Below are 27,404 nucleotides of genomic sequence, written 5' to 3'. Positions count from 1 at the left end.
CGAATCAAAATCACAGTGAGATCCCACTGACTAGGATGGCTATAATTAAAAAAGCAGATAAGAAAGAACGAGTGTTGTTGAGGATCTGGAGAAATTGGAAACCTCATACATTGTTGTTGGGAATGGACAGCCTCTTTGGAAAAGAATCTGGCTGTTTCTCAAGCCATTAAATAGATCTACCATATGATCCAATAATTCTATCCATTGATACATACCCAAGAGAAATGAAAACATGCATCCCCACAAAAAAAATACATGTACCCTAATGTTTATAGCAGCATTATTAATAAAAGCGAAAATGTGGAAACAACCCAAATGTCCATCAACTGATGAACGATAAAATCTGGTATTGCCATAAAATGGAATATTGTTTGGCAAAAAAAGCCAATGAAGGACTGATACATGCTACAACATGAAAGACTCCAGTCACTGAAGATCATATATTGTATGATCTCATTTATATCAAATCTGTAGAGACATAAAATAGATTAGTGGTTGCCTTAGTGGTTGCCTGAAGCTGGATAGGGGTAGGGAAGGTTGGGAATAAATGAGGGGAGGGACTGCTAATGGGTTTTTTTGGAGGGGGGTGATGAAAATGTTCAAGAATTGTGATGGTTGTACAACACTGTGAATATTACTAGAAATTATTAACCTCTCTCTGGCAGTTGACATTATTGACTGTTCTTTTACTGTCTTAAACCTTTTCATTCCTTTGGCTTTCATGACACAGTTCTACCATTCCCCCTCCCCTCTTTCAGACATTTCCATCTCAGCTCTTTTCATCAGCTGTTCTTTCATCAGCTGCTTATCCATTGGTGGTGTTGGGTTTCCAAGGCTTTTAGAACCGCCTGATTGCTTGTGACTTCTAATCTATTTCTTTAGCCCAAGCAAGTAAACTGAGGAACCAGTTATTCAATTATTTATTAAACATTTACTTACCTCCATCTAAATATCCCAGTGGTACTAATTAGCCCACTCAGATTTGGCTTTGTTTTATTACCTTGTACTACCAAGTCATTTGAATCAGAAGCCTGGGAGTCACCCTAGAATTCTTCACCTTCCACAGGGAGTGAATGTCATATGGATGCATCTCTTACATCTGTTTTACTTCATTGTTAGTTTATCTTTCACTAAGACTCTAAGCAATTTGAGATGAGGGCCCACGTGTGTTTTCTTCATCATTGTCTGTAATACCTGACATGGTATGTTATATAAATATAGAGCAGGGCAATAGTAGGTTGTGGGTATGTGAAACAAAGTCTATTCTTGTATTATTATTTATTTCTTATTGTATTTTAAAAATAAGAACAACCTACTTTTGCCCCATCATGTGCTTGTGGATTGAATAAATGAACTAACAAATAAACTTTTCTTCCTAGCTATCTTCCCTCTGGTTTATTCTTGCTGTATTTTTCTTGTTGAAATGCAAATATAATAATATCTTTTGATTAGAACCATTAAATAATTTCCCATTGCTTAGAAAATAACACTTAAGCCCATTGCATACAACGCCCTCCCAGATGTTCCCCTTGCTGGTTCTCCAACTTTCTGTCTTCTCTCCCTCTCCTCTCCATCCTGTACCCTGTGGACCCGTCTTCCCTGAACTGGCCCAGCTCTCACATATGCTGCCTCACTGCTGGAGAGTCTCTTTCCTCCATGAATCCCATCTCTCCTGGGGAGCTCTTATCAACCTTCCTAGAGTATCTTTTCTTCTGTGAAATCTTTCTTACCTCACTGATGCAGAACTGAAACTTGCATGTAACTCTATTATAGCAGGTGCTACTCACTGTGTAACAGTGATTTGTTTAGGCATTTTCTTGTCTATGAAGAGCAAGGACTGAGCCTCAACTTATTTTTGTATCCCCATCACAACACAGTGTTGTACACAATGCCTACTACATAGAAATTACTCAGTAAGTGTTTAAGTGAATGAGTGAGTTGAAAATCAGAATAAGTTGAGTCCTAGGATTTCTGGATATATGCCTTTTTAAATACCTGACTTTGGTGGATCATCTGTGAATGAAAGGTACCAATGAGGGAGTGAATAAATGACAAATCCGTCACCACTGTAGGAAAACAGTCCAAAGTGTTGCTGATGGTGGGTCACATACATTGTTCTTGTATGTCCCAAGCGTGGTACTGGACACAGCTGTGTATCAAAATAACTGTTTAATATAATGGATTGATTGGCCTACTATGTAATGCCGTAAGAAACATTGATTTGAGCCAAACTAAGTACAGGTAGATGGATGCACGTTCCCTTGTCTGGTCACAATCATTTGGTCACTGTAGCTTTAACTGTAAGCTATTCTTACATTTTCATTATTTGTATCTTCTCGTCCAGTAAGAACTCCTGTTGATTACTACCTCCCTGCCATCTTTTTAATATAATGCTCTACAGTTACCACTTATACGGTACAAATTGGTAACATAAGTTCTCCCTGCTATGTTTTGTCTTCTTGTTTTCTTACACTTAGTCTAGCTAAGGGAGTCATCTATATTAACATATTTTTTAGTCTGGATAATGACTTCAATGAGCCAAGGTTTTTTTTTTTTTTTTTTTTTTTTCTGGAAAGAAACCAGTTCTTTCTACATTACTGAATCAAATCAAGTAGATTGTGATGAAAGGAGTAGTAACAACAGCAGAAAACAAAGGACCTCTCACGAAAGAATTTTGAACTAAAGTCACATATTGAACAAAAGATATTTAAATTAGCTACTGAACAAAGTAAGCACTCTTCAAAGGAAACAGGGCTTCCTGCCAAGTCCCTAAAAATGCCCCCCAGGACTCTCACTTATTCACTACCATTATTTTAGCTTTATATCTAAGGATGCTTTATCTCTTATCTCATTCTCTTCCCACCACCTAGTGGACACATAGTTGGCACTTGCTCTCAGTTTATTGAATTGAATGGAATTGGGCCTCAAGAAGTTAGAGGCAATTTTCTTTTTTAAAAATGTATTTATCTTTTATTTTTATTACTCAAAAAAGCTTCATTTTTTAAAATTTAGCTTTCTGACTCTGTGCTTGTGCCTTCAACACTTTAATAACAATTTTCTGCTCCTCAATAAGGAAAGCATGCTTGATCCTGTCACAGACACATTTAGCACACATGGATCCATCATAGGCCCTGCTGACATGTTTTTTTCGTTTTAGACAACCTCATTAGAACTTTAGGTCTCACAGCACGAACTCTGCGAAGTCGGCCTGGGCACACGCCACAGGCAGATTTTGGTGCTTTTCCAACCTTTTTGGTATAGAGGTAAACAATCCTGTTGCCAGGGGTTCGGGACAGCCTAGTTTTGTTAGAGCCTGTATTGTAGGACAGCTTCCGAGGGTGTGTCAGACCATTGTGAACACCTGATGACACCAGTTCCAGGAAGAGCTAGAGGCAATTTTCTAAAGAGGAAAATAAAAGAGAAATAATTCAGCAGTAAGTAGAACCAACACATCTGAGTTTCAGCAATGGAATAAAGTTTGGAAAAAATAAGATGTATTTACTATAAAGTTAGATTATTTAGAAAGAGTCATTTTTAAATGCTGACCTGGAAAACCTGCTCGAAATTTAGACTATAACTAAGATCTGTATGTCTCTCTTTGTGTGTGTGTGTGTGTGTGTGTGTGTGTGTGTGTGTGTTTAAATACTTTAACACATAGACCTTTTTTTCCCCCCAGAGGAAATAGGATTTATTTTAAGGTTAAAAAAATCAAGCATCCACTTCAGTCTAACCTCACAATAATGATACATGTAGATAAAATATGTAGGAAGTGAGATTTTTAAAAATTTATTTCTGTTTTTTAAAAAGACTTTATTTATTTATTTTTAGAGAGAGGTGAAGGGAGGGAGAGAGGGAGAGAAACAGCAATGTGCAAGAGATGCATCAGTCAGTTGCCTCTCGCACGCCCCCAACTAGAGACCTGGCCTGCAACTCAGACACGTGCCTTGACTGGGAATCAAACTTGCTGCAACCTTTTGGTTCACAGGTCAGCACTCACCACTGAGCCACACCAGCCAGGGCAGATCTTTTCTTTTTTCTTTAAAAAAAAAAATATTTTATTTATTTTCAGAGAGAGGGGAAGGGAGGGAGATAGAGAGGGAGAGAAACATTGATGAGTAAGAGAGATATTGATCAGTTGCCTCCCACGCTCTCCCAACTCGGGGGCTGGCCCACAACCCAGGCATGTGCCCTGAGCAAGAATCAAATCACTGACCTCTTGCCTCGCAGGAGGATGTCCGACCCACAGAGCCACACCAGTCAGGGCAGGAAGTGAGAACTTTTAAAATTTGTATTTTTTAATTGTTTTATATCTGCCTTGTTCCCAAAAAGAAGTTGAGGTAGTAATTGAGGGCTTAAGATAGAAAAGATAACTTTAAAGGTAAATTTCCTTTATCAGAGAGCTAAATGGAATTTAGCTAACTCATATTGACAAGTGAGGAAACACCTAAAGAGATCACATAGTGTAGAAGAAATATTTGAGTAAATAAATGATGTATTTAAGGTCACATTGTCATTTATTAGTTAGGCCAGAACTAGAAACCAAGTCACTAAATTCTCATGCATGTGCTCTTAATATATATGTAGCGAAAACATTTGGCTTAGCCAGCCAAGTGTGTATGTGTGTTTTTTAAATTTTTAAAAAGATTTCGTTTATTTACTTCTTAGAGAGAGGGGAAGGGAGGGAGAAAGAGAGGGAGAGAAAGGTTAGAGTGTGAGAGATACATCAATTGATTTCTTCTCACATACCCCCAAATGGAGAACCTGGCCTGCAACCTAGGCTTGTGCCCTGACTGGGTGTCGAACCTGTGACCTTTTGGTTTGTAGGCTGGCACTCCACACCACACCAGCCAGGGCTAGCCAGGCAAGTATTTTGATTATCAGGTGTTAAACAAGTTTAAGAAGCATTTGTCAAGATTATTACTGACTTGCTTTTTTGCAAAGTTATAGCCTCTTTTAGGAATCATATGCTTCCCCATACTAAAACTGACCTCCATAAATAATGTTTTTCCACAAGTCATGAAGATTCTTTCTGTTTAACAAAGAACGTCATGTGAATTAATTCCTTTTTTAATTGTTCTTCTCCTTTTATTTGGAAAAGATGGGAGCTGTAGAAACCGGTCCCATTCTGACGGTGTGGGGAAAGAGGAAGAAAGTGCATTTCCTGTGATTTGGTTGATGGCTTGAAAACTTGAAGCTTTGTCTTTGGCTGTCCTAGATAGGCTTTGCCAGTTGTTCATAAAAAGGAGATGATTTCTGGTCCTGTGTATTTTTAGAAATCGGCTTCTTTGAAAGTTCTTGACTTGATACTTCAGTGATTGAACACTGACTTGGGAAGATCTAGAACAGGGCATGATAACCTTTGAAAAAATGGACAGGTTAAGTTATAGAATCCTCTCTGCCCTCACTTGGCATACAGCCTCTCATACGCTGACTTTCCTTTCTAGCCTCATGTCCCCTGCTGAAGGAACACCAGCCTGTCTTGTCAAGTCAGTCATGTGCTCAAACATGTCTGAGCCTTTGCCTGTGTTCCTTTTTCTGCTTGGGCTCTCTGATCTCTCTCTTTTCTGCCTGGCAACTTTTGCCTTTCCAAGCGCAGCTCCCTTTTTTAAATTTTTAAATTTTTATTTTTTGTTGAAGATACCACATAGCAAAAGCAAAAAGGATGCTTAATCTAGAAGCTATTTGAAGAGTGCATTAGAAGGAGAAGCGTGGAGGCAGGAAGATCAGCATTAGAAGACAAAGTCCCCTAGGCGTGAGCTGTCCAGTAAGGTAGCCCATAGCCACAAGTGGCAATTAAAATTAAAATTAAAATTGAGAGAAGCCATTCTGAAAAGGCTACATACTGTATGATTTCAACTCTATGATATCCTGGAAAAGGCAAAACTATGGAGACAGTAAAAATATCAGTGGTTGCCAAGGGCTTGAGGGCAGGGAGAGATGAATAGGCAGAGCAGAGGATTTTTAGGGCAATTCTCTGTATGACACCATAATGATGGGTACATGTCATTATAAGAGTATGTTTGTCAAACCCATAGAATAGACAGCACCAAGAGCGAGCCATGATGTAAACTATGAACTTTGCTGATTATGATGTTTCAGTGGCAGGTTCATCCGTTGTAACGACTACCACTCGGGTAGAGGATGTTAATAACGGGAAGGGCTATTGATATTTGGGGCAGGAAGTGCACGAGAAATCTCTGTATCTTCCCCTCAGGTTTGCTGTAAGCCTAAAACTGTGTAAAAAATGAAGTTTTAATTAAAAAATTTTAAATTGATTAAAATTAAATAAAAATAATAGTTCAGTTCCACAGTTGCACTAGCCACATTTCAGGTACACAATAGCCGTGGGCGGCTAATGACTACTGTGCTGGTTAGCACAGCTTACGTAGAATGAACATTTCCATCATAACCGGAAGTTCTGTTGGATAGCATTGCCAAACGTGAACTCCCCAAGTGAAAATGCGAGGCATTCTACATAGTCATGTTTTATGTGTTGTGCCTTAAAAACTGGACCTGACCTAATTTTAGACTGAGTATATTGAAGATCAGAGCATTTTTTGGATACTATCACTATAAGTATGAATGCAACTTAGAATAGTAAATCAGATTTAGTGCCCATCACTTAAATACTTTAAAATAGCTTTTAAATAGGTAGCTTTTAAGTATGTTTCTATTATCTATTTCTCTTTCCCCACCTATCCTCACCCTTACGAGAGAGACATAAAGTAATTAAATAAAATTCATTCTTTAGTAATTATCTCTACTGGTGTCAGAATATTTGTTTTAATGATTTTGCCTGGTGTACTTATGATTGTTTTATCTTTTCATGATAAATCTTTGCCATATATCAGCCTTCTAGCACTGCTGCCTTTGAAAAAAGCATTTTTTTCTTTCCCTCTGTCTACTCCCCAACCCCCGTGCCAATCAGTCCAAGAGCAAGTCCTGTTCATTCTGTCTCCTTCCAAAGGAAGTCAGTCTCCATTTCCACTTTCACAACTTGTTTTAAGTCGCTGTCAGCCCTTTCCTGGCTGACTGCAGTAGCCTCAGAACCAGTCACCCTGTTGTCTCTTGCCTGCTTCCTATTGAACTTAGGAATATTCCAAACACCTTAACCTGACCGAATAGTTTCCTTGTGATCCGGCCTTTGCCTTCTTACCCAGGCTTGTCACCACCCCTTCGTCCTCAATGAGCTTCAGCTGCTCTGGCCTTCTACGGTTCCTTGAATATGCCCAAACTTTCCTGCCATAGGGCTTTTTTCCCCACTTCTCCCTCTGCATTGTTCTTTTCAAGCTCTTGCACGAATGAGTCCTCAGCTTCAAAGTTACGTCCTCAGAGAAGCCTTCTTTCCCTATTCTTTCTCAGTTAGGCTCCTTCTACTCTCTCTCTCTGTCTCTCTCTCTCTGTCTCTCTTTTAAAGATTTTATTTATGTATTTTTAGAGAGGGGGGAAGGGAGGGAGAAAGAAAGGGAGAGAAACATTAATGTGGGAGACATACATCAATTGGCTGCCACTCGCACACCCCTAACTGGGGGCCTGGCCCAAAACCCAGGCATGTGCCCTGACTGGGAATTGAACCAGCAATCTCTCGATTCTCAGGCTGGCGCTCAACCCACTGAGCCACACCAGCCAGGGCATCCGCTCTACTGTTTAGAGTGTCATCATTACCATTATCTGGAATGATCTTGTTTATTTATTTATTTACTTGCGTATTCTCTGTCTACTCCTACTAGAACATAGGTTCCATGAGGGCAGGAAACTTATTTTTATTCCCTGTACTATCTCCAGTACCTATAATAGTGTCTGGTGCATGTTTAATAAAACTCAATAACTGAATACTTTTTAAAGAAGCCATAAGAGGAATTCCACCTCTCCTTCCTTCTTGGTGTATGAGTGTGGGTGTGTATCTAATATAGGATACTCAATGTATCTAAATGTGAATATCCTTCTAGGCCTTTTATACTTAGTATGAACTAGTGACTTTATTGCTGAACATCATTTTTTTGCTTCAGGAAATCATGGCCCACAGCTTTTTGAATGGTTAATTTTAGTTGGGAAATATAGTAAACAATACATCTGGAAATATTCTGTCATGTTTTGATCTGAAAAACTCTACAGAACAAGCTTCTGATTAAAAGCCTTTTTAAAAATGATACAGACAGTCTATTGTCTGCAAAAGCACTGGCTATTACTCAGTGGTGTATGTGTGTTGCTCTTTCTGAGAGAAAAAACTTGTATTCATTAATTTATGTATGATTATTAATCCCTGAGAATAGTTTATTGTGTTTCTTCAGCTGCTTTACTTACTGTGCACTTAGAGTTTTTTCTTAGTTATTTTCTTCTCTGGACTCAATCAAAAGTTAAATGGTTAAATGGTAGGATTGAGATACTTTCCATTCTGAGTTTAGAAAATTTCACAGATTTCTGCATTTAAACCATGTTCATATTTATGATTTAACTCTCTTAGGTAGCTTTATATTGATAGAATTGGTGAATTTTACCACTCACAATATTAAAGTTTACTTTTTCTATAATACTTTACAATGTATTAGTGAAAGAAAAATTGACATCTAAGCCCTACATAGGAATAATTTTGAAAAAAGTGAGTATGTGCAACATTTGTGGTGTAATAAAAACACATGCACATGCACACAATATGGTTAGTGTGGCTTTTACTATTTCAATACTTTTAAGTTTTTGGCCATTATCATTTAGAAGATTTCTAGGAAATGACAGATAATTACTAAAATTATTAGGTAGGAAAGTGTTGTACCTAAGAAACCCAGAGTAACATTTTAGTATTAGTATTTAAATTAAAAAATTATGTATTCACATTCCAAAAAAATTAGAAAATAGGAAATATAGAAACAAATTCACTTGAAATTTTCCCAAGAATTAATAAAGCCACTGTTGACATATTATTTTATATTCTTTCACTGTTTTGCCTTATGCATATGGATTTTTGGTTTGTTTTAATCATAGTATATTTTTTATTTTAATAAAATGTAATATAAATTTTCCTATAGATTCTTTATAACCATTGTTTTAACAGACCCATAATACTCAATCTAAAGGTATATCTTAATTTACTTAAATGTTCCTCATTATTTTAAAAATGTTTTAGCTTTCATAAATAACATGATAGTGAATACTTTCATGAATATTGTTATTACCACATGTCATTTTATTGCTTATTTGGTATATTCTCATAAATGGAGCTCTTAGATATGACAGTTTTTATGTCTCTTAACGCACAATAACAAATGATTGTCTAAAGAGAATATACCAATATATATTGCCACCAGCAGGGTGTAAAACTATTACATTGTAGCATTTAGCATTATATAATTTTCGTTTTTAACTTGCTTTATGAGGGAAAAAGTGTGTTGATTACTAGTGAAGTTGCGTATTTTCATTTTTGGTTTCTAGTTTCAGAGTCATAATTCCTTCACATGTTTTTTCCCAGTTCAGTAACACATTTTTTTTTTTTTCTGTATAGACATTTTAGCCTACCCAACTTGATTCGTGTACTGCATGTGCTTTTTCAGAGATGTAGCAGTTTGTCAGTTAAATATGCACATATCACACATATATATTCTCAATGATGAATTTTTCTTTTTTCTTACTGTGCTCAATGACCCCTTCAAATTAATTACTCTGGAGGAGGATTAATACATTTCATATTGTTATCCAAATATGTTGTAGAAGCATATAGGAGAAATTTTGGTAGCTAGGATTTTTTTTTTAACTAGAAACTTCAATGATAGATTTACTATAAACTGTATATTTCAAATATGTTTAATAGTTTAAAAGTCTGGGATTTAAACAAAAAAAGTTAAAAACTGTCTGAGAATTTATATTTGAATTGTGAATTCTTTTTTCCTGTGTAGGTTGGAAAAGAGACTGTTCAAACCACTGAGGATCAGATTTTGAAGAGGGATATGCCACCAGCATTTATTAAGTGAGTAATTAAAATATTCTTTTATTGCTAAGCAGAATAATCCTCTTCTGAGGAAAGAAAAGTAGCTGACTTGGAGCAACTTTTATTTATTTTTTAAATACAAGGCTGTGTTTACAATTGAAATTTCAATTTTTTACCTTTTTTAAAAAAGATTTTATTTATTTTTAGAGGGAGGGGATGGGAGGAAGATTGAGAGGGAAACATCAATGTGTGGTTGCCTTTCGCACATGCCCTACTGAGGACCTGGCCCACAACCCACGCATGTGCTGTGACTGGGAATTAATTGAACTGTGACCCTCTGGTTTGTAGGCTGGCACTTGGTCCACTGAGCCACACCAGCCAGTGCATCAATTTTTCACCTTTTAACATTTAGCTTTTCTCTTGTTGATTTTATTCATTGGTGTTAGGCATTTTTAACATAATTATTTTTAACATGACTTTTGAGTTTTGTTTTCCATAATGGAAGGGATTCAGAAACATTCTGATCTTTTCATGCATGAATCTGAATTGTATACAGACACTCTTGCTTGGCGATAAGGGGATACCTTTTAAAAAATTATTGTAATTCAGTAGCATTTTAAATTTAAGGTATATTTACATATCACCTAATTCTCCTACAAATAATTTTTAGACATTTTGGCCTGTCCTGCATAAAAGCAGAGATAGTAAGTTTTGATTAGTTAAAACTTCCCAGGGCCTTGGCTGGGTGACTCAGTAGGTTGGTGCATTATCCTGTACATCAAAACCAGGCTTGATCCCTGGTTAAGTTGCAGGTTTGATCCCCAGTCAGGACTCACACAGGAGGCCACCAATTGATGTTTCTCTCTCTCTCTCCCCCACTTCATCTCTCTCGAAAATCAATAAATTATATCCCTGGTGAGGATTTAAAAAGAATTCCTAGGTTCTTGATTACATTGCCTTTGATCAATGGCTTTGTACTATATGGCGATCAAGTCCTAATTAAAAGGCTGATGCTGCATAATGCAATTTTTTTAAAAGGTAGAACCTCTACAAGTCAATAAGAATGAGAGAAGTAGCCCTGGTCCATGTGGTTCAGTTGGTTGACGTGTCATCCTTTGCACTGAAGGATTGTTGGTTTAGTTCCCAGTCAGGGCACATGTCTGGGATGCAGGTTTGACCCCCTGTTGGGGCATGTGTGGCAGGCAACCAATAGATGTTTCTCATATCAACGTCTGAGGGAAAAAAAAGAATGAGATAAGTGTTCAAAAAAAGAGAGCAAAGAACTTGAACAGGCACCTCAAAATAAAGGAATAATAAACCTGTGAAAATGTACTCTGTCTCATGAGTCATCAGAGAAATGCAAATTGTTCCATTATAAGCCCGTAAATTAAGGAGTTCTGATAATATCAGTTGTTGGTGAGGATGTGGAGCAATCGGAGCTCTCATAAACTGCTGTTGGGAATATAAATTGGTGCAGCTGCTTTGAGAAAGAAGTTTGGCAATTATAAAGTAGAACGTAGGAAAGTCCACTTCAGGTATGTTCTCTAGAGAAACTTATGCCCATGTACACTAGGACCCATATATGAAAATACTGATATTAACATTGTTATTGATGACTCCTACTTGTCTATCTACAGTAGTATGGATAAAAACAATCATAGTGTAGTCATGAATTGGAATATTAGTAATAAAGGAATGAGAATTTTTCACTTTAAAACGATTGATTTTATGTCAAACGAATTTCATCTCTGTTAAGAAAAAAAAGAATAAATGAATTTCAAAAATAATCGAGGGATATGAGTGAATTATTGATAGCTAGATAGGTAGTTAGGTTCCATTTATTTGAAGTTCAGAGACATTGTAGAAATAAACTGTGTTATTAGGGATATCTATTTGGTAAAATGATAAAAATGAGTAAGGAAATAATAATAGTCATAAAAATCAAGGTAGTGGTACCTCTGGGAAGAAGAGGGTTATACACAGGGAGAAAAGCACATAGGGGCTTCTAAAGTGGTAATAGTGTTCTGTTTCTTGATTTAAAGTGTTGAGTTGTTTTGACTTATAGTGTTGACTTCCAGTGTTGGCTGGTTGTTTTTTTATAGTTATTTATAATATTATACATATGTTTTGTGTAATTTTCTGTATGTATGTTATATATCACATTTTTAAATAAAGTGAGAAGTATTTATTTATACCTTCCTTATGGTTTATTATTTTCCTTGAACAGATGCAAATTTTTACCCATATTGATGTCTTCTTATTTCTAAATTACTTGAGTGGGTGTTTCTACAGAACTATGTTTCTGTTAATTCTGAAAAATGTTCATGTGTCAGGAAAGTAAGATACAGGAGCATCTGTTTCTTGTAGAGCCTGTTTTGTGGGAGTATTATTTTTGACTTGCTTTCATTGAACTTGGTGACCTCCAAATTTTCTTTCAGCTCTAACCAAGATGAGCCTACTTTATGTGCCATTTCATCATTATAGTAATATTAAGAGGAATCCTTTGTTGTGAGTAGGCATATTTTGATTAAACTTGTATTTACCTTACATTAAAATCAGAGCTCCAGTTTGAACCTATTTGCCCTGGAAGATGCAGAGCATGGTGAGATAGTGTAAGTGAGTTTTAATGTCAGGTGGATAGTTGGACTAGATGACCCTGCAGAAAGTTTACACCCTTGACATTCATGTCTATGAATATCATTTGATTAGTATCACTAAGTGAATTTCTTCAGTTAACTCATTTCTGCCCACTCCCAGAGATATACCCATGAAATACGCAATGTACTGTCATAGGCTTCCTTGGGAACTTAGAAAAAATGAAGGAGTCTGCCCTGCTTGTGATAGGATCTTCTAAAAAGTAGGTAACTTCAAAACAAAACAAAACTTTCTTGATCACCCCTGGTGGTTACTAGGACACCAACCCCTTACTCTGGTAATTGGTAATTTAAATAAGATAATTAAGCATTTATCCGGCCTTTTTAAGGGTTCCTCAAAAAATTGAAAATAGAGCTACCCTATGATCCAGCAATTCCACTTTTGGGTATTTATCCAAAGGAAATGAAGTCACTATCTCAAAAAGATATCTGCACCTCTGTGTTCATTACAGCATTGCTTACAATAGCCAAAACACGGGTACAACCTAAGTGGTCCATCAATGAGTAAAAGGATTAAAAAAAATATGTGTGTGTGTGTATAATGGAGTATTATTCAGCCATAAAAGTGAAGGAAATCCTGCCATTTGCAACAATATGGATGGACCTGGAGAACATGATGCTAAGTGGAATCAGTCAGGGAAAGATATATCCTATATGATTTTACTTATTATGGAATCAGAAAACAACCTAAACTGATAGGTCCAGAAAACATTTTGATAGTTGCCAGAAGAATGGAGTTGGGGGTGGGTGAAATCAGTGAAGGTAATGAAAACGTACAGACTTCCAGCTTTAAGATAAGCCCTGGGGATGTAGTGTACACCATAGTGACTATAGTTCACAATACTGTATTCTAGATTTCAAAGTTGCTAAAGTGTCTTAAAAGTTCTCAACACACACACACACACACACACACACACACACACACACACACACACACACACCCACCCACCCACCCACCCCTGAATTGTAACTATCCTGCCTTTTCTGTACAGACTTTATTTCACTATAGTCTGATAGTCCTAGTTGATGAGGGGAATTTTAACCAGGAAATGTGGAAAAAAATGACAGAATTAGAAAGTCATCGCTATGCAACTTTTAAGGGAACCATTGATTTTGTTAAGGATTGTGAATAGATGAAATAGGATTTAGCCTTTATTGTACCACAGGGAAAACCCTGGTTTCCTTGGAGAGTCAGGGGAAAATTTTGTGTTACGATAACTGAAAAATTTACTGAACAGTGTTTTAAAAGTATATAACTTAATATGCTATACTATGAAATGTTACCTGAAAAATAGCCTGGAGTACAAAAACAATATGGCTGTGGTTGTCATACAAATTTGGAGGCATATAAATATTCTGCAATTTAAAACATGGTGATTGTTAATGGTTTTTCTTTAGAATGTAAAACGAAGGCGAAAATAACTTCCGTGGATACCCTGGCTGGGAGGGGGAGGGGACAAAGAGGGGAAACAGATGGGAGCAATTAATGACATCCTTGGAACTGTTGAGTAGGACATTCTTTTGGGCTGTTTGGATGATGTTTGGAAGTTTCCAGGGCATGATAGATTGAAGCTTCCTCTGTCATCCAGTTTCACAAGGATTTCTAAATAGTGTATACTTTGGCAACACTAAAAAATAAGTCTTAAACATTTATTTTTAGATCAGTCTCTACTCCTAGAACGTTAGACTGTCCAGGCTAGAGAAAACAGAACTTCTGGTCTACAGATAAATTTATACTTAAGCAATATGATATATCTATATCTATACATAGATATAGATATTTTTTAGAGAAGGGCATGACGTTTTCAGAACTTTTGACATATTCAGGATTTGGGAATCTCAAAATCAAACCATTGTATAGCTGACAGTTAAGGGCATGCTAGAATGTTGGAGAATGACTTAATATCAGTTAAAGATTATATAGTTGAGCTGTAACTGTTGATGAAGGACTTGTAGTGCTTGAGCAATATAGAGCAAGATTTGCATTGTCACAGGAAGGATTTTTCTCAGGGGAGCAAATGTTATCTGATCCCTGACTGCACTGGCAGATAGAGTTTACAATTTACTAATTTTACCCAAGATTGCATTAATAGCCACACTGTTGCACAAAAGGTGTAGGGTTGCATGGCAATTGCAATAGAAACTGCCTCAATCTTCAGACTTCAGGAGTACTGTGCTATTAAAAATTGGTTAAACTCACCCTATAAGAAATGGTTTGTTTCTTTAGACACTGTCAATAAAAGATTCAGCTACTGTACTCCATGTTTGTCTTTGTATCATCATCATCCATCATCATTAGGCAACAGCAGTAATATTTCTGTGCAATTGATTGATTAATGGGTTAGACATACTAACTGGTTAATTAAATATTTAATGATTGCTTTTTATGTGTTTAGCATGCTCAGTGCTACATGGAATAGCAGTTCTTACCAGTGTATTATGAATGATCACTGGTAAGACATTACAGGTCATTTATTAATAGTAATAAAGTGTCAAAGCTTTTGAATGCTTTACTTTTCCTAAGAAGTACATTGGGCATATTCAATCAAGGTCACTTGTAGAGTAACACCCCTCTCATTTTTATATCTAGCTTTTTTTTTTCTCTTGAATTTGACTGAGGTAAAATATACTCACTGACTTTTATTTTTTCTTTATCTTTTAAAAAAGACTTTATTTATTTGTTTTTAGAGAGAGGGGAAGGGAGGGAGAAGAGGGAGAGAAACATCAATTGGTTGCCTCTTGCACACCCCCAACAGGAGACCTGGCTTGCAACCCAGGCATGTGCCCTGACCAGGAACTGAACCAGTGACTTTTCTGTTTTTGGGATGACACCCAACCCACAGACCCACCCCAGTCAGGGCTTATGCTTTTTTCAGTGGGAGAGAGGTTAGTGGAATTATAGGTATTGTGCCTGGAAATCGTGCATAATCCTAGGTGCACCTGTGGGGGTATGTCATATACATATATGAGTTTTACTCTTCTACGTACAATATTACGGAGGAACAAAGGTGGAAAACTGCTGCTGTAGAGAGAGCATTAAAAAATGCTTTAAGACGTTGCATGTTGAATAGCTATAATACAGACTAACTTTATAAGAGAAATTCAGAGAAAGAATGCTATCATTGTAGGTAGGACTAGTAGAAAGAGGCTTCATGTAGGAAGTAGGACTTGGGATGAAAGATGTAGGGAGAAGGAAAATGCTTTGGGCGGGGCAGTTGTGGGGAGAAAGGAATACACTCCTGGTGGAATGAATGGCATGAGCCAGTCGTGGGAGCCTGTAAGGAGAGGAACAGTCACGTTGGGAGTGGTAGGCACTAAGCTTAAATTGGTAGGTTGGGCCAGGTGATGAAAGCCCTTGAGAGCCAGGTAGAGGAATTTGGAATTGGGCAGCAGAGAAGCCGTGCAGTTCTTGAGCAGCAGAATGATAAGGTGAGAATGGCTTTTCAGAAAGATTCATAGCCAAATACAGGATGAAATAAGTGCTAGTGAAGAAGAGTGAGCGGTATGTCACACCAACCAGATTCATTTTCTGTCCCTGTGGATTTGCATCAAATTGATTCCTTGTAGGTAAAAAATGTTTATAGCAAAGGGTTTGCCTTGGAAAAATTGCTATTGCAGTATGCAGTGGAATTTTATTTTTATTTCTGCAGTGGAGCAGAAATAGATAAAGAAGGCAGTTCTTGGATTATATCCAAGGGTGTTCAGTATCTGAACATATCAAAAGGCGTCACTTGTGAGATAGTTTTGTGGCATGAACTCTTCAAAAAGGGCATAATACGCTTTGTCTGTTGGCAGGCAAATGACAGTTTCATTTAGAACTCTAAAGTGCTGCCACTTTCTGTCCCAGTGCTGCTCTTCTGAACAATCTGCCTGAAGCCATCAAAACTTGGATTGATTCGTCACTTGGACTATTTTTGAAACATACTGTAATGTCTAGGCCTAAAGAATAAAAGAATGTTCTTAAAATACTCTGTGAAAGAGTGTATGTACTGTTGGCAATCTACATGATTGCCATTAATCATATATTCTAGGAAATTGTTTTGTTTTAACCCTTAAACTTTATTATTTAAGCACAATTACAGTATATATTTGTATGATTTTACCTTGGTTGATATTTATATACAAAGAAGAGATTTGAAAAGGATTAAAACATGTTTACATTTAGTTTAGATCTCTTTTGGTTTAAAGTATTAGTGTGTGGTGGTGTTGTGTTTTTAGATTACCAATCTTTATATCTAGCTTTTTCTTTGTTTATGATCTTTAACACTCAAGATAATTTGTGATGAAATTTGTAAGTATTGGTAGACACTCTTTTGTGAAAGTGCCCATAATATCTTATTTTTAGAATTAATTCTTTGATCATACCATGCAATGCACTTTGCTTGTCTGGGGCCAATGTGTGATTCCAATTTTTGTTTTTTATGTGAGTTTTTTTGGGCCTTTCCATTGGCTATCTTAAGAGATTTTTATTTTTTAAATACTCACCTGAGGACATTTTTTTTCATTACTTTTAGAGAGAGGGGGGCAGGGAGAGAGAGAGATCAATGTGAGAAACATCCATCGATTACCTTTTGTAGGCTCCCAGACCATGAATCAAACAGTAACTGAGGTACGTGCTCTGACCAGGAATTGAAACTGCAACCTTTTGGTGAATGGGATGATGTTCCAACCAACTGAACCGCACTGGCGAGGGCAAGAGGCTTTTGTCTCTTCACACAGATAACCAAATTTCTGTGAGATAGTCATTCACATCTGCCAGCTGACTTGCTGCATTTATGATCTAGAGTAAGCACTCAAAACTTTACATAGTTCACCTTTGAACTTGCCACATTAAACATACTTGGGTTCTACTGTTTTTCCACAGGTTTTCTCACACAAAAATGATTTGTTACATTTTGAGCCTTCTCAGTAACGAACTCTGAGTCATTTTATTAACTTGCAGAACAACTTTGTGTATCCTTCATAATGAAGAAATAAACAAAACTGATATAATACTTCAGTTTCCATGTTTACAAAGTAATCAAAATCATGATAAAAAAGAACTCAAGAACTCACATTTATTGAGTACATATTATTGGGCCAGGCACTGATATATTTTCAGTTTTGCATGTGATTCTGAGAGCACCAACAGCAAGATATTATGTTACATTTTACATATAAGAAAACGGAGATCCGACAAGCTTTAACTCACCCAGAGTTGCTCAGCTAGTAAGTGGCAGGACGTGTTTCTTACTGGTGGTCCCCTGGCTTCCAAGTCCATGTTCTTTCCACAGTCTGACTTTTCAAGAAGTCATGCAGTCTGTCCTCTCTCAAGGCCATACTAACTTTATACCACTCCTACCGGATAAGAGTTTACACTCTTCCCAAGCATTTCCAAAGAAGGAATATTACAGATACACTTTGTGATGTACTGCTGTGTCTTGCAACTCTTATGCTGTAAGGAAGTTAAAGTCATAACATTTTAGATTTAAAAGGGATTATGGAGATTATTTAACCCACTTGCTGTATTTTTTTTAAAAAAGATTTAATTTATTTACTTTTAGAGAGAGGGGGGAAGGGAGGGAGATAGAGAGGGAGAGAAACATCAATGTGTGGTTGCCCCTCATGCACCCTCCACTGGGGACCTGGCTGGCAACCCAGACACGTGCCCTGACTGGGAATTGAACGAGGGACCTTTTGGTTCACAGGTTGGCACTCAATCCACTGAGCCACACCAGCCAGGGCTGTATTTTATAGATAAATTGAGTTCATTGGCTGCCCCTATTCTACCCTGCAAAAATCAAGAGACACTATAAAATTAGACCACAAGTATTTCTTTATTATCTTGACATAGGTCCAGTCCTAAATTAAGAAGTTCTCAAGGTTTAAAATTTTTCCACCTCTCTTGAAAACCTTAATTGTTCTTTTCTTAGTAGAAGCCAAAACAAACATAAAAATACTTCCATTTCTTGAATGCTTTTTATGAGCTGGGTATTTTGCATTGTGTTATTTGTCCACCTTATCTTGGAAATGAGGAAGGTAAGACTCAGAGAAGCTCAGTAACTTGTTGAAAGTTACTCAATACATAAATGGCAGATGTAGGATTCAAACCCTGAAAGTATTACTACTACCAGGCAGGTGCTCATCCCAACTGCTAAGACTCTCTTCAGTATAAGATTCTCTTGATGTAGTAGTTATTGTGAGGCATAAATGAGAGAGATAATTATATGTGAAAGTATCTGGGGGGAAAAGACATTTTGTGATTATTAGCTTCCTTCCTTAGCTTTTTTCCTTAATCATTTTCTTTAAATAAACTCAGTTACTTTTTAAAGCTTTTCTCACAGAAAAATTTATCCTAATTTATTGCCTTCTACAGTAAGACCTTTAAAAAAATCATAATGGCTTATTTTTATTTACTGCTCTTTCTATATCAAGATGGTCATGTGATTTTTATCCATCTTACTCTGTAAGATAGTCTCTGGTCTCCTGTATGAATATAGGTTTTTCTGATCTTTGAATTTCTAGGATAAACCCTACCTGGTTATGATTTGAAAAAGAAAATACAGGGCTGAATTCAACTTGCTAATGTTTTAAAGGATTTTGTTTCTTTGTTCATGAGGGATCTTGATTTATAATTTTCTTTTGTTCTGTTCTTACCCAGTTTTGATATCAAGGTTATTTTTGCCTCATAAAATAACATCTTTTTCTAGTCTTTGAAACAGTTTATATCAGGTAAAAATTATCTGTTCTTCAAAGTTTGACAAAACTTGTATCTAAAACTCTCTGGGTCTGGTGTCTTTTGGAGGAGGGAACTTGATTACTCATTCAGTTTCCTTTTATCTAATAAAAGTCTTATGTGAATTTTGAGTCAACTTTGATAATTTGATACCTTTCTAGAAAGTTATCCATTTCATCTGTCCTGTTTTGTTCAGTATTATTTATTTCTGCCTTTTTTCTTCTCATCACAGTTTTAGAAATTTATGTTTTATTAGTTTTTCCCCAGTGATCTTTTTCATTAAACCTTTTTCTCATATTCATTATTTTCTTAACTTTATTACTTGATATTTCAGTATTTCAAGTTTATGTTTAGTCTTTATTGTTTTTCAATAAATGTCTTTTAGGCTCTTAATTTTGCTCTAAGTCCTAGTACAACTTTGGAAATAGCTATAGGTAATTTAATAAAAGTTGTTCAGCCTTAAATGTTTTGTAATTTTGGTTGTAAATTACTCTTTAACCATATGCATTATTTAGGGTGTATTATAAAGATTTCAAAATTCTTTTTACTATCTTTTTATTGTTATATTTCTAATTTAACTGCCTTGTGCTCAAAAGACAATGGTTGGTATAATACCAATTCTTGGAAAGTATTTTGCCACGTAATAAGTGGTCCGTTTTGGTAAGTGTACCATGCATGCTTGAAAAGGAAGTACGGTCTCCTTTGCTTTTGGACATAAGGTTCTTTTTGTATCAATTAGGTCAACATGTAAATATTACTGATCAAACTTTTATAGCCTTACCATTTTGTCTCTTTGAACTTTAAGTTTATGATTAATGTATGTCAAAATCTCTTATAATAATGATATGTTTGTCAATTTTCTGTGTAATTGTCAGTTTTAAACATTTCAAATTTTTGTTTCTAGGTGGCTACAAGTTAATTTTCCTGAGTCTTAAATTCTATTAATTACTTTGTGGTTTATTATTCTTTTTTAGAATGACTGTTGATCGATGTTAGCCTACTTACGTCTTCAGATTTATTTTTGAAATAATATTTTAGTTTTTCAGTTTTATTCGTGAGTAAAAATATTCTCATGAATATAGAAAAGTGATTATCAACTTTTTTCAGCATAAGTACCTTCAAATAATAGTGAGGCTTTTTATTATTACTTGATTAAGAATGTATAAAAACAAAAGATGCAATGAATTTGTAATGTTTTAAAATAAATTTTTGTTTTTTATTAAGTACAACAGAGTCAACATACATTTGAAAACTACTAGTATCTGTAAGACACACTTGCTTATATATTCATCTGTTTCTGCTATAACCCTAGCCTTAGATGAAGGAAGGGCCATAGTTGCTAATGGACTTTAGGTAGCAGGGTTCTTGATTGGACCTTGCAGGCTCAGAATCTCCTCTTCCTTCACAGATGCCAGATTAGAACAGGAGGTGAAAGAAGTGGGGGGAAAGATTAGGACTAATCATTCAGGCTTTAAAGGATTAAATACTTGACTCATTCTACTTTTCAATAAGTTCACTACCAAGAATTGAGGAACATTTAGCTTTGGGCAGCTGTGACACTTTTACCTCTTTCATTCCCATGATGCTACTTCTTTAGTTATCTCTCGGCCCTGGCAGAACTGGTTTTGTCTAAAGGTGAAGTCAAAACTGGCTGTGTAATCTAATGCCATCTGAAATAAAAGAATTTAGTGAGCCTGTGTTGTTTGTGTGTGTTTTAACTTTGTTATCTCAACTGCACATGTCCTAGCAAAAAAAATTTTGCATTGCCCTTCAAGGGTTTTTCAGTGTTTTCAGTATGAGTCACTGTGGTTTTCAATTTTAGTTTTGGGTGTGCACATGTGGTGTCCTATGGCATCACTGAGTTAGGACAGGGTAAGGAATTCTTTGTGGATGAGGCCGTTAGAATCTTTAAATCTGGGAGCATGGGGTTGGAACAGCATGTTTTAGTGTTATCACAGTGTACACACAGAGCTGGTGTTTTGCACTTGCTACCTAAACTAGATTAAAGTGGGGTCATTGTACTCCGTGTTCCTGACTCTCTCCTAAAACTGTAACTACTTATGGCCTTCACTCAGGTTTCTAGATGACTAATGGCTGAGGATCCTTGACCTTTCTCAAAATGGCAATGCTGGGAGCAAAGCATATTGACTAGTACCGGGACACCACAGAATGAACTTACTTATGCTGTTTGAAAGTAAAATTTGTGCCAAATGGCAAGTATATTTAAAAAAACACACTTTAGTTTTACATATCGCCCTGGTCTTTTGAAATCTTCATATATATTATTTTTATTATTTTTTTAATCATGTGTATAAACACGGTAAGACCTGAGGATAGAATGAATTGATTACAGAGACAATACTTCCTATGAAGGAAACTAGAAAGGCTAAACTATCAGTTGCCGATGCTGGAAATTTCACTGCAACTCAGTTCTCAGGTTAACAATTTAAATACTTAAATACTTAGTAAAGGGAGAATTTTTGAAGCCTCCAGAATCATTTTCACTTATCAGACCTTTGGCTGAAGGTAGACTCTAACCATGGGAAAGCAGAGACAGTTTGAGGGCCTGCCCCTTCCCCCCACTGGCCTCTCCCTCAGGCCTTATATTTATGAAGGGACTGGACTTTAATAGTATCTTCAAATGATACCATATATGTAACCATGGAGAAAAAGAGAAGAGTCTTAAAGGAAAATGTCATGCAAATAAAATGATTAAATGTAAACACTTAAGTATACCACCATATTTATGACCCTGTTTTGGCACTCCTTTTTAAGTATGATGGACTTCATAAACATGTAAGTGGTCTGGGCCTTTCTTGATGTCTGAGAGACCCTCTGCAGATGGGAGGGAAGGAAAGCCTCAACAAGGGTTATGAAGAGAGCAGGATTAGCTCTGACAGTTAATTTTGAGAGAGAGAGAGAGAGAGAGAGGATATTATTCCGTTAGAAAAATAACTTGAAGGGATGCAGTGGAGAGAATCATCTTTACAGGTATGTCTGAGCTTCTGAGAGCAGGAGCAATGTTGTCTTTACTTCTCCATAACAATTTTCCTAATCTTTCAGTTGAAAATGACTGTACTCCCACTTTTATGTTTCTCCTGCACATGCCAGATATACTTCTAAATTCTATCTGTTTGTTTACATATATGTCTCTTACCAAGGTGGTAACCCCTTAAAGCTAGGAACTTAAAAAAAATCTCTTCCTAGGACTCATATAGCATGTAGTAGGTACAGTAGGTTAGATGAGCAAATATATCAAAGAATTAAAGGAATTTAAGATTAGTAACTCACTTCCAGATGCAGTCTAGAAGAGTGTTTAAAAATGACTTGTGGCAGTCAATCTTTATTATCACTGTATTTGTTTCCCCCCTGTTTTTCTTAAACAAAAAATTCGGGATAAGCTTAGGTTTCTTGATTAGTGATAATTGAACGCATGGAACTGAATTTAGAACCTTTACATCTCTTAAGTTGTATCAAGTTATATCATGTGGTAACTCTGGGAAGGATGAATCAGTAGATTATGAGTGAACATATTTTGGGTCCCACGATGCTGTCACTGGTCCATTGATCTAAACCATAGAAATTTTCTATTAATTTAGGTTGAAGACGAAAAGGCAGAAGGAAGCCTTAACCTGTGCTAGTTGATTGATTTAAAGTATCAATATTATTAGTATATAGTGAGAATATATAAATTACTTAGGAAATAGATATTAGCCATAGTGTCATTCTCTAAAATCCTTTTTAAAGAATTCAGATTTTTATTAAAAAGTAGATCACTTTAAGAAGGCAGGCAGCTTGAATGTTTAAATAAAATCTTATTTTCTGCAGACAACAGACTCCTTCCTGTTTCTGACTACTGGTTAGTCATGGTGGGATTTGTTTGGCTCTTATGAATGCCATTAAATTTTAACGTACAGATCAGATGTAGGGAAAAAATGGGTACAGTGTCTGTGTTGGCCCTATTATTTCACTCCACATGGGAATCATTAGTGGAGCATCACATTGATTCCTACAAAGCTTTTTCATTTCATTCTTTTTTTTTTCTTTTTCCACGATGACTTTATTTTTTGTTTTTCCAAATTTGAAACGATTATGCAGTAATTGGATCCTTGCAAATAAGTTCAGTGTAACAGTTACATTCTATGATGCTTATGATGGTTATGCTTGACATAATTCATCAAGGTTCATGTTATCTGGAAATATAATCAAGTTTGTGACTTTTTAAAGTTAATGATTTTTTTTAACCACTGAAGTCATCGGTTGCAAAGACTTCTTTTTTCTTCTTTTTATGTATATTTTATTGCTTATGCTATTACAGTTTTCCCATTTATTTTCTACCCTTTATTCCCCTCAACCCTCCACCACCTCACTCCTCCGCATTCCCCCCGCCCCTTAGTTAAAGTCCATGGGTCATACATGTAAGTTCTTTGGTTTCTCTTCCTATACTATTCTTTTTTATTTTATTTTATTTTATTTATTTATTTTTAGAAAGAGGGGAAGGGAGGGAGAGAGAGAGAAACATCAATATGTGGTTGCCTCACACATGTCCCATACTGTGGACCTGGCCTGCAACCCAGGTATGTGCCCTGACTGGGAATCGAACCGCCAAACCTTTGGATCACAGGCCAGTGCTCAATCCATTGAGCTACACCAACCAGGCATTTCCTATATTATTCTTAACGTCCCCCTGCCTATTTTGTACCTACTATTTATGCTGCTTATTCCCTGTACCTTTTCCCCCATTCTTCCCCCTCCTCCCCCCCTCTGTTTTACTGTTCATAGTGTTTGATCTTCTTTTTCTTAGATAAGTCCCTTTAACATTTCCATAATAAGGGCTTGGTGATGATGAACTCCTTTAACTTTACCTTATCTGGGAAGCACTTTATCTGCCCTTCCATTCTAAATGATAGGTTAATTGAATAGAGTAATCTTGGATGTATGTCCTTGCTTTTCATGACTTTGAAAGTTTCCTGCCTGCAAAGTTTCTTTTGAGAAATCAGCTGATAGTCTTATGGGAACTCCTTTGTAGGTAATTGTCTCCTTTTCTCTTGCTGTTTTTAAGATTCTCTCCTTATTTATAATCTTGGGTAACTTAATTATGATGTGCCTTGGTGTGTGCTTCCTTGGGTTCAACTTCTTTGGGACTGTCTGAGCTTCCTGGATCTCCTGGAAGTCTATGTCCTTGGCCAGACTGGGGAAGTTCTCCTTCATTATTTTTTCCATTAAGTTTTCAATTTCTTGCTCTTCCTCTTCTCCTTCTGGCACCCCTATGATTCAGATGTTGGATCTTTTAAAGTTGTCCCAGAGGTTCCTAAGCCTCTCCCTAAGCCTGAATGAAAAAAAATTCATTTTTTTGAATTCTTGTTTTTTCATTGTGTTCTGGTTGAATGTTTATCTCTTCTTTCTGGTCCAAGTTGTTGATTTGAGTCCTGGTTTCCTTCCCTTTACTTTTGGTTCCCTGTATATTTTTCTTCATTTCACTTTGCATAGCCTTTTTCTTTTTCCTCCATTTTGTAACCATACTCAACCAATTCAGTGAGCATCCAGATTACCACCAGTGTTTTGAACTGTGCATCTGATAGGTTGGCTCTCTGTTCGTCGCTTAGTTCTATTTTTGGAGCTTTGATCTGTTCTTTCATTTGGGCCATATTTCTTTGTCTCAGCACACCAGTTACATTGGAAGGGGCGGAGACTTAGATATTCGGTGGGATAACCCACGTTGCTGAGTTGTGAGGCTGTCTGTGGAGGAGGGGTTTGAGAGGGAACAAGGCCGCTTGCTCAGCTCTCGGCTGGCTTTCAGTCACTTCCCCTGCTATCCACATGGAAATTGGGCTCTTCTGGTGCTGATTCCCAGGTAGGTGGGTTTTTGTCCATTCTCGGACCCTGTGGGTCTCTCCAGGAGACTCTCTTGTGCGGCTGGGAGTTTCTACTGCCACCACAAATCCCACAGGTTTTTACCTCCAGAGTTTTTGGGGCTTTCTTTTCCTGCACTGGAACCCTGGATTGGGTGGTCTGTCTTGATGCTCAGCTGTTCCTCTCATTCATCTGCATGCAAATGTGGGACCACGTGGTCTGCCAGCTGCCGCATCGCCCACCTGGTCTTCCAGCTGCCACCTAATGCTTGTCCTCTCCTCCTGGTTGCCCCTCTCTGCCCCCTCCCCCATTCTGGTCTGGATGAATGTTTCTTCTTTAGCTCCTTGGTTTTTGGACATCCATACAGTTCAATTTTCTGGCAGTTCTGGTCATTTTTTGTTTTTAAATTTGTTGTCCTTTTTGTTGTGCAAGGAGGCAAAGTGTATCCACCTATGCCTCCATCTTGGCCAGAAGTCCTGGTTGCAACGACTCTAACAAAACATGAAGTTAATGATTTCACTGGACCAGGTAATTTCATGATTGCCTGTACTTCTGAAAACTTATTCATTCATTTAAATATTTATTGAGCATTTATTATGTGTCAAGCATTATAGTTGGAATTAATGAACAAAATAGACAAGGTCCTTGGCCCTGCTGAACTTGTAGTCTTGTGGGAGATAGAGGAAACTAAACTGAGAGGGTGTGATATGTCTCATGAGAACACACTGGAGAGGTACTCATAGATTTGGGATAGTTTTGTCGAGTAAAGGGCATTTGAAAGCAAAGTCTAAGAGAACAATTAGAGATTAGTCAAGCAAAAGAGGGTAGAGAGGAAGGCATTTTAATTAGAGTGAATGGTTGTAAAAAACCGTGAAGCAAAAGGTAAGTGCTCTACAGCTAGTGGTCTTTAGTGAGTGGCTGGGTATTCCTAAAGGGCTTCTGAAATACTTCTCTGGAATATTTTTAAGTTTTCATTTAAACATTTTAAAATCATAAGTGTAGTTGCAAAGCATATATTTTCTGCCATATTGTATATTATATACATGTCTTAAATATGTTTTCATGTAAATTTAGCTTATTTAATTTATGGAAACTATCTGCCATAATCATTGGCAAAGCCAATCCTCATTGTCTAACTGGACTGCCAAACCAAATTTAGTTTTTTAAAATTTATTTTTTAAAAAGTTCATACTTCAGTTAATTATCACTTAGAGATATTTAAATAGTATGGGAAAAAGTATTTTTCTATTTATTCACATAGTTACCATTTCATGCTCTTCGTTTTCCTCTGTAATTCCAAATTTCTACCTGGTATAATTTTCCTTCTCCCTAAATGACTTCTTTTAATATTCCTAATAGTTCAAGTCTTCTAATAATGAATTCTTTTAGCTTTTATACATCTGAAAAGTCTTTATTTCACCTTAAACTTTGAAATATATTTTCTTTGGGTATATATTTTTAGGTTGGCAGATTTTTGTTTTACCTTTGAATACTTTGCTTCACTGTCTTATGGTTTGCATTGATTCCAAAGAGAAGTTTGTTGTTAGTCTTATTTTTATCACTTAATGCAGTGATTTTCAACCTTTTCATCTCATGGCATAAAGTAATTACTAAAATTCTGTGGCACACCAAAAAAATACTTACCACCAATTTGACAAAGAAAGAAGTATCATTTTGATTCATTCACCACCAGATGGCTATTGTTTTGGCTGTTGTCATTTTTAAAATTTGACAGTCTAAGGGAAAAGAGGTCAGTACCCCTGACTGAATAGTCGGGTATTGTATGTTTTAAAAATTCTTGTGGCACACCAGTTGAAAATCACAACTTAATGGGTACAGAGTGTTTTTCTGAGGTGATGAAAAAGTTTTGACACAGGAGAGAGGTGGTGGTTGCTCAACATTGTGGATACACTAAATGTCACTGAATTGTATCCTTTAAAATGACTAATTATGCATTATGTGAATTATCACCTCAATTAAAAAACTATATTGAGATCCAGTTTTGGTCTATCATATTGGTGAAGATTCATAAGTTTGGATTACACATTGAGTTATTGAGACTGTGGGGAAGTGGGTACTCTACTCCACTGTAGTGGGAATATAAATTAATTACTTCTGTGGATGGCAATATGCCATTTGTCAGAACTAAAATGGCCACTCTTGAATCAGCAGTTTTACTTCTAGACTGTACACTACAGATCTATACATTTAAGAATGATATGTATTCAAGGCGATTCATTGCAGTAGGCTAGTAAATTATGAG

The 27,404-nt window shown here is 36.4% G+C and overlaps 1 protein-coding gene and 1 pseudogene across 4 annotated transcripts in view; one reads left to right on the top strand and one right to left on the bottom strand.

The window, feature by feature from the left end:
• Positions 1-27,404, top strand: part of VCL (vinculin) — a 95,796-nt gene that overhangs the window by 24,898 nt on the left and 43,494 nt on the right. For all 4 annotated transcript variants that reach the window (XM_054572538.1, XM_054572540.1, XM_054572537.1 and 1 more), the window contains exon 2: positions 9,888-9,958. In XM_054572538.1, the coding sequence (XP_054428513.1) occupies positions 9,888-9,958 (71 nt within the window). The remainder of the gene's footprint in view (positions 1-9,887; positions 9,959-27,404) is intronic.
• Positions 3,002-7,277, bottom strand: LOC129070033 (60S ribosomal protein L34-like; annotated as a pseudogene).

Source organism: Pteronotus mesoamericanus, unplaced genomic scaffold, assembly GCF_021234165.1.
Source record: "Pteronotus mesoamericanus isolate MK-2021 breed Mesoamerican mustached bat unplaced genomic scaffold, CSHL_Meso_final contig_24, whole genome shotgun sequence".
In the NCBI taxonomy this organism is placed as follows: Eukaryota; Metazoa; Chordata; class Mammalia; order Chiroptera; family Mormoopidae; genus Pteronotus; species Pteronotus mesoamericanus.
Note: the sequence above shows the minus strand (reverse complement) of the source record. Positions and strands in the feature narration are given on the sequence as shown.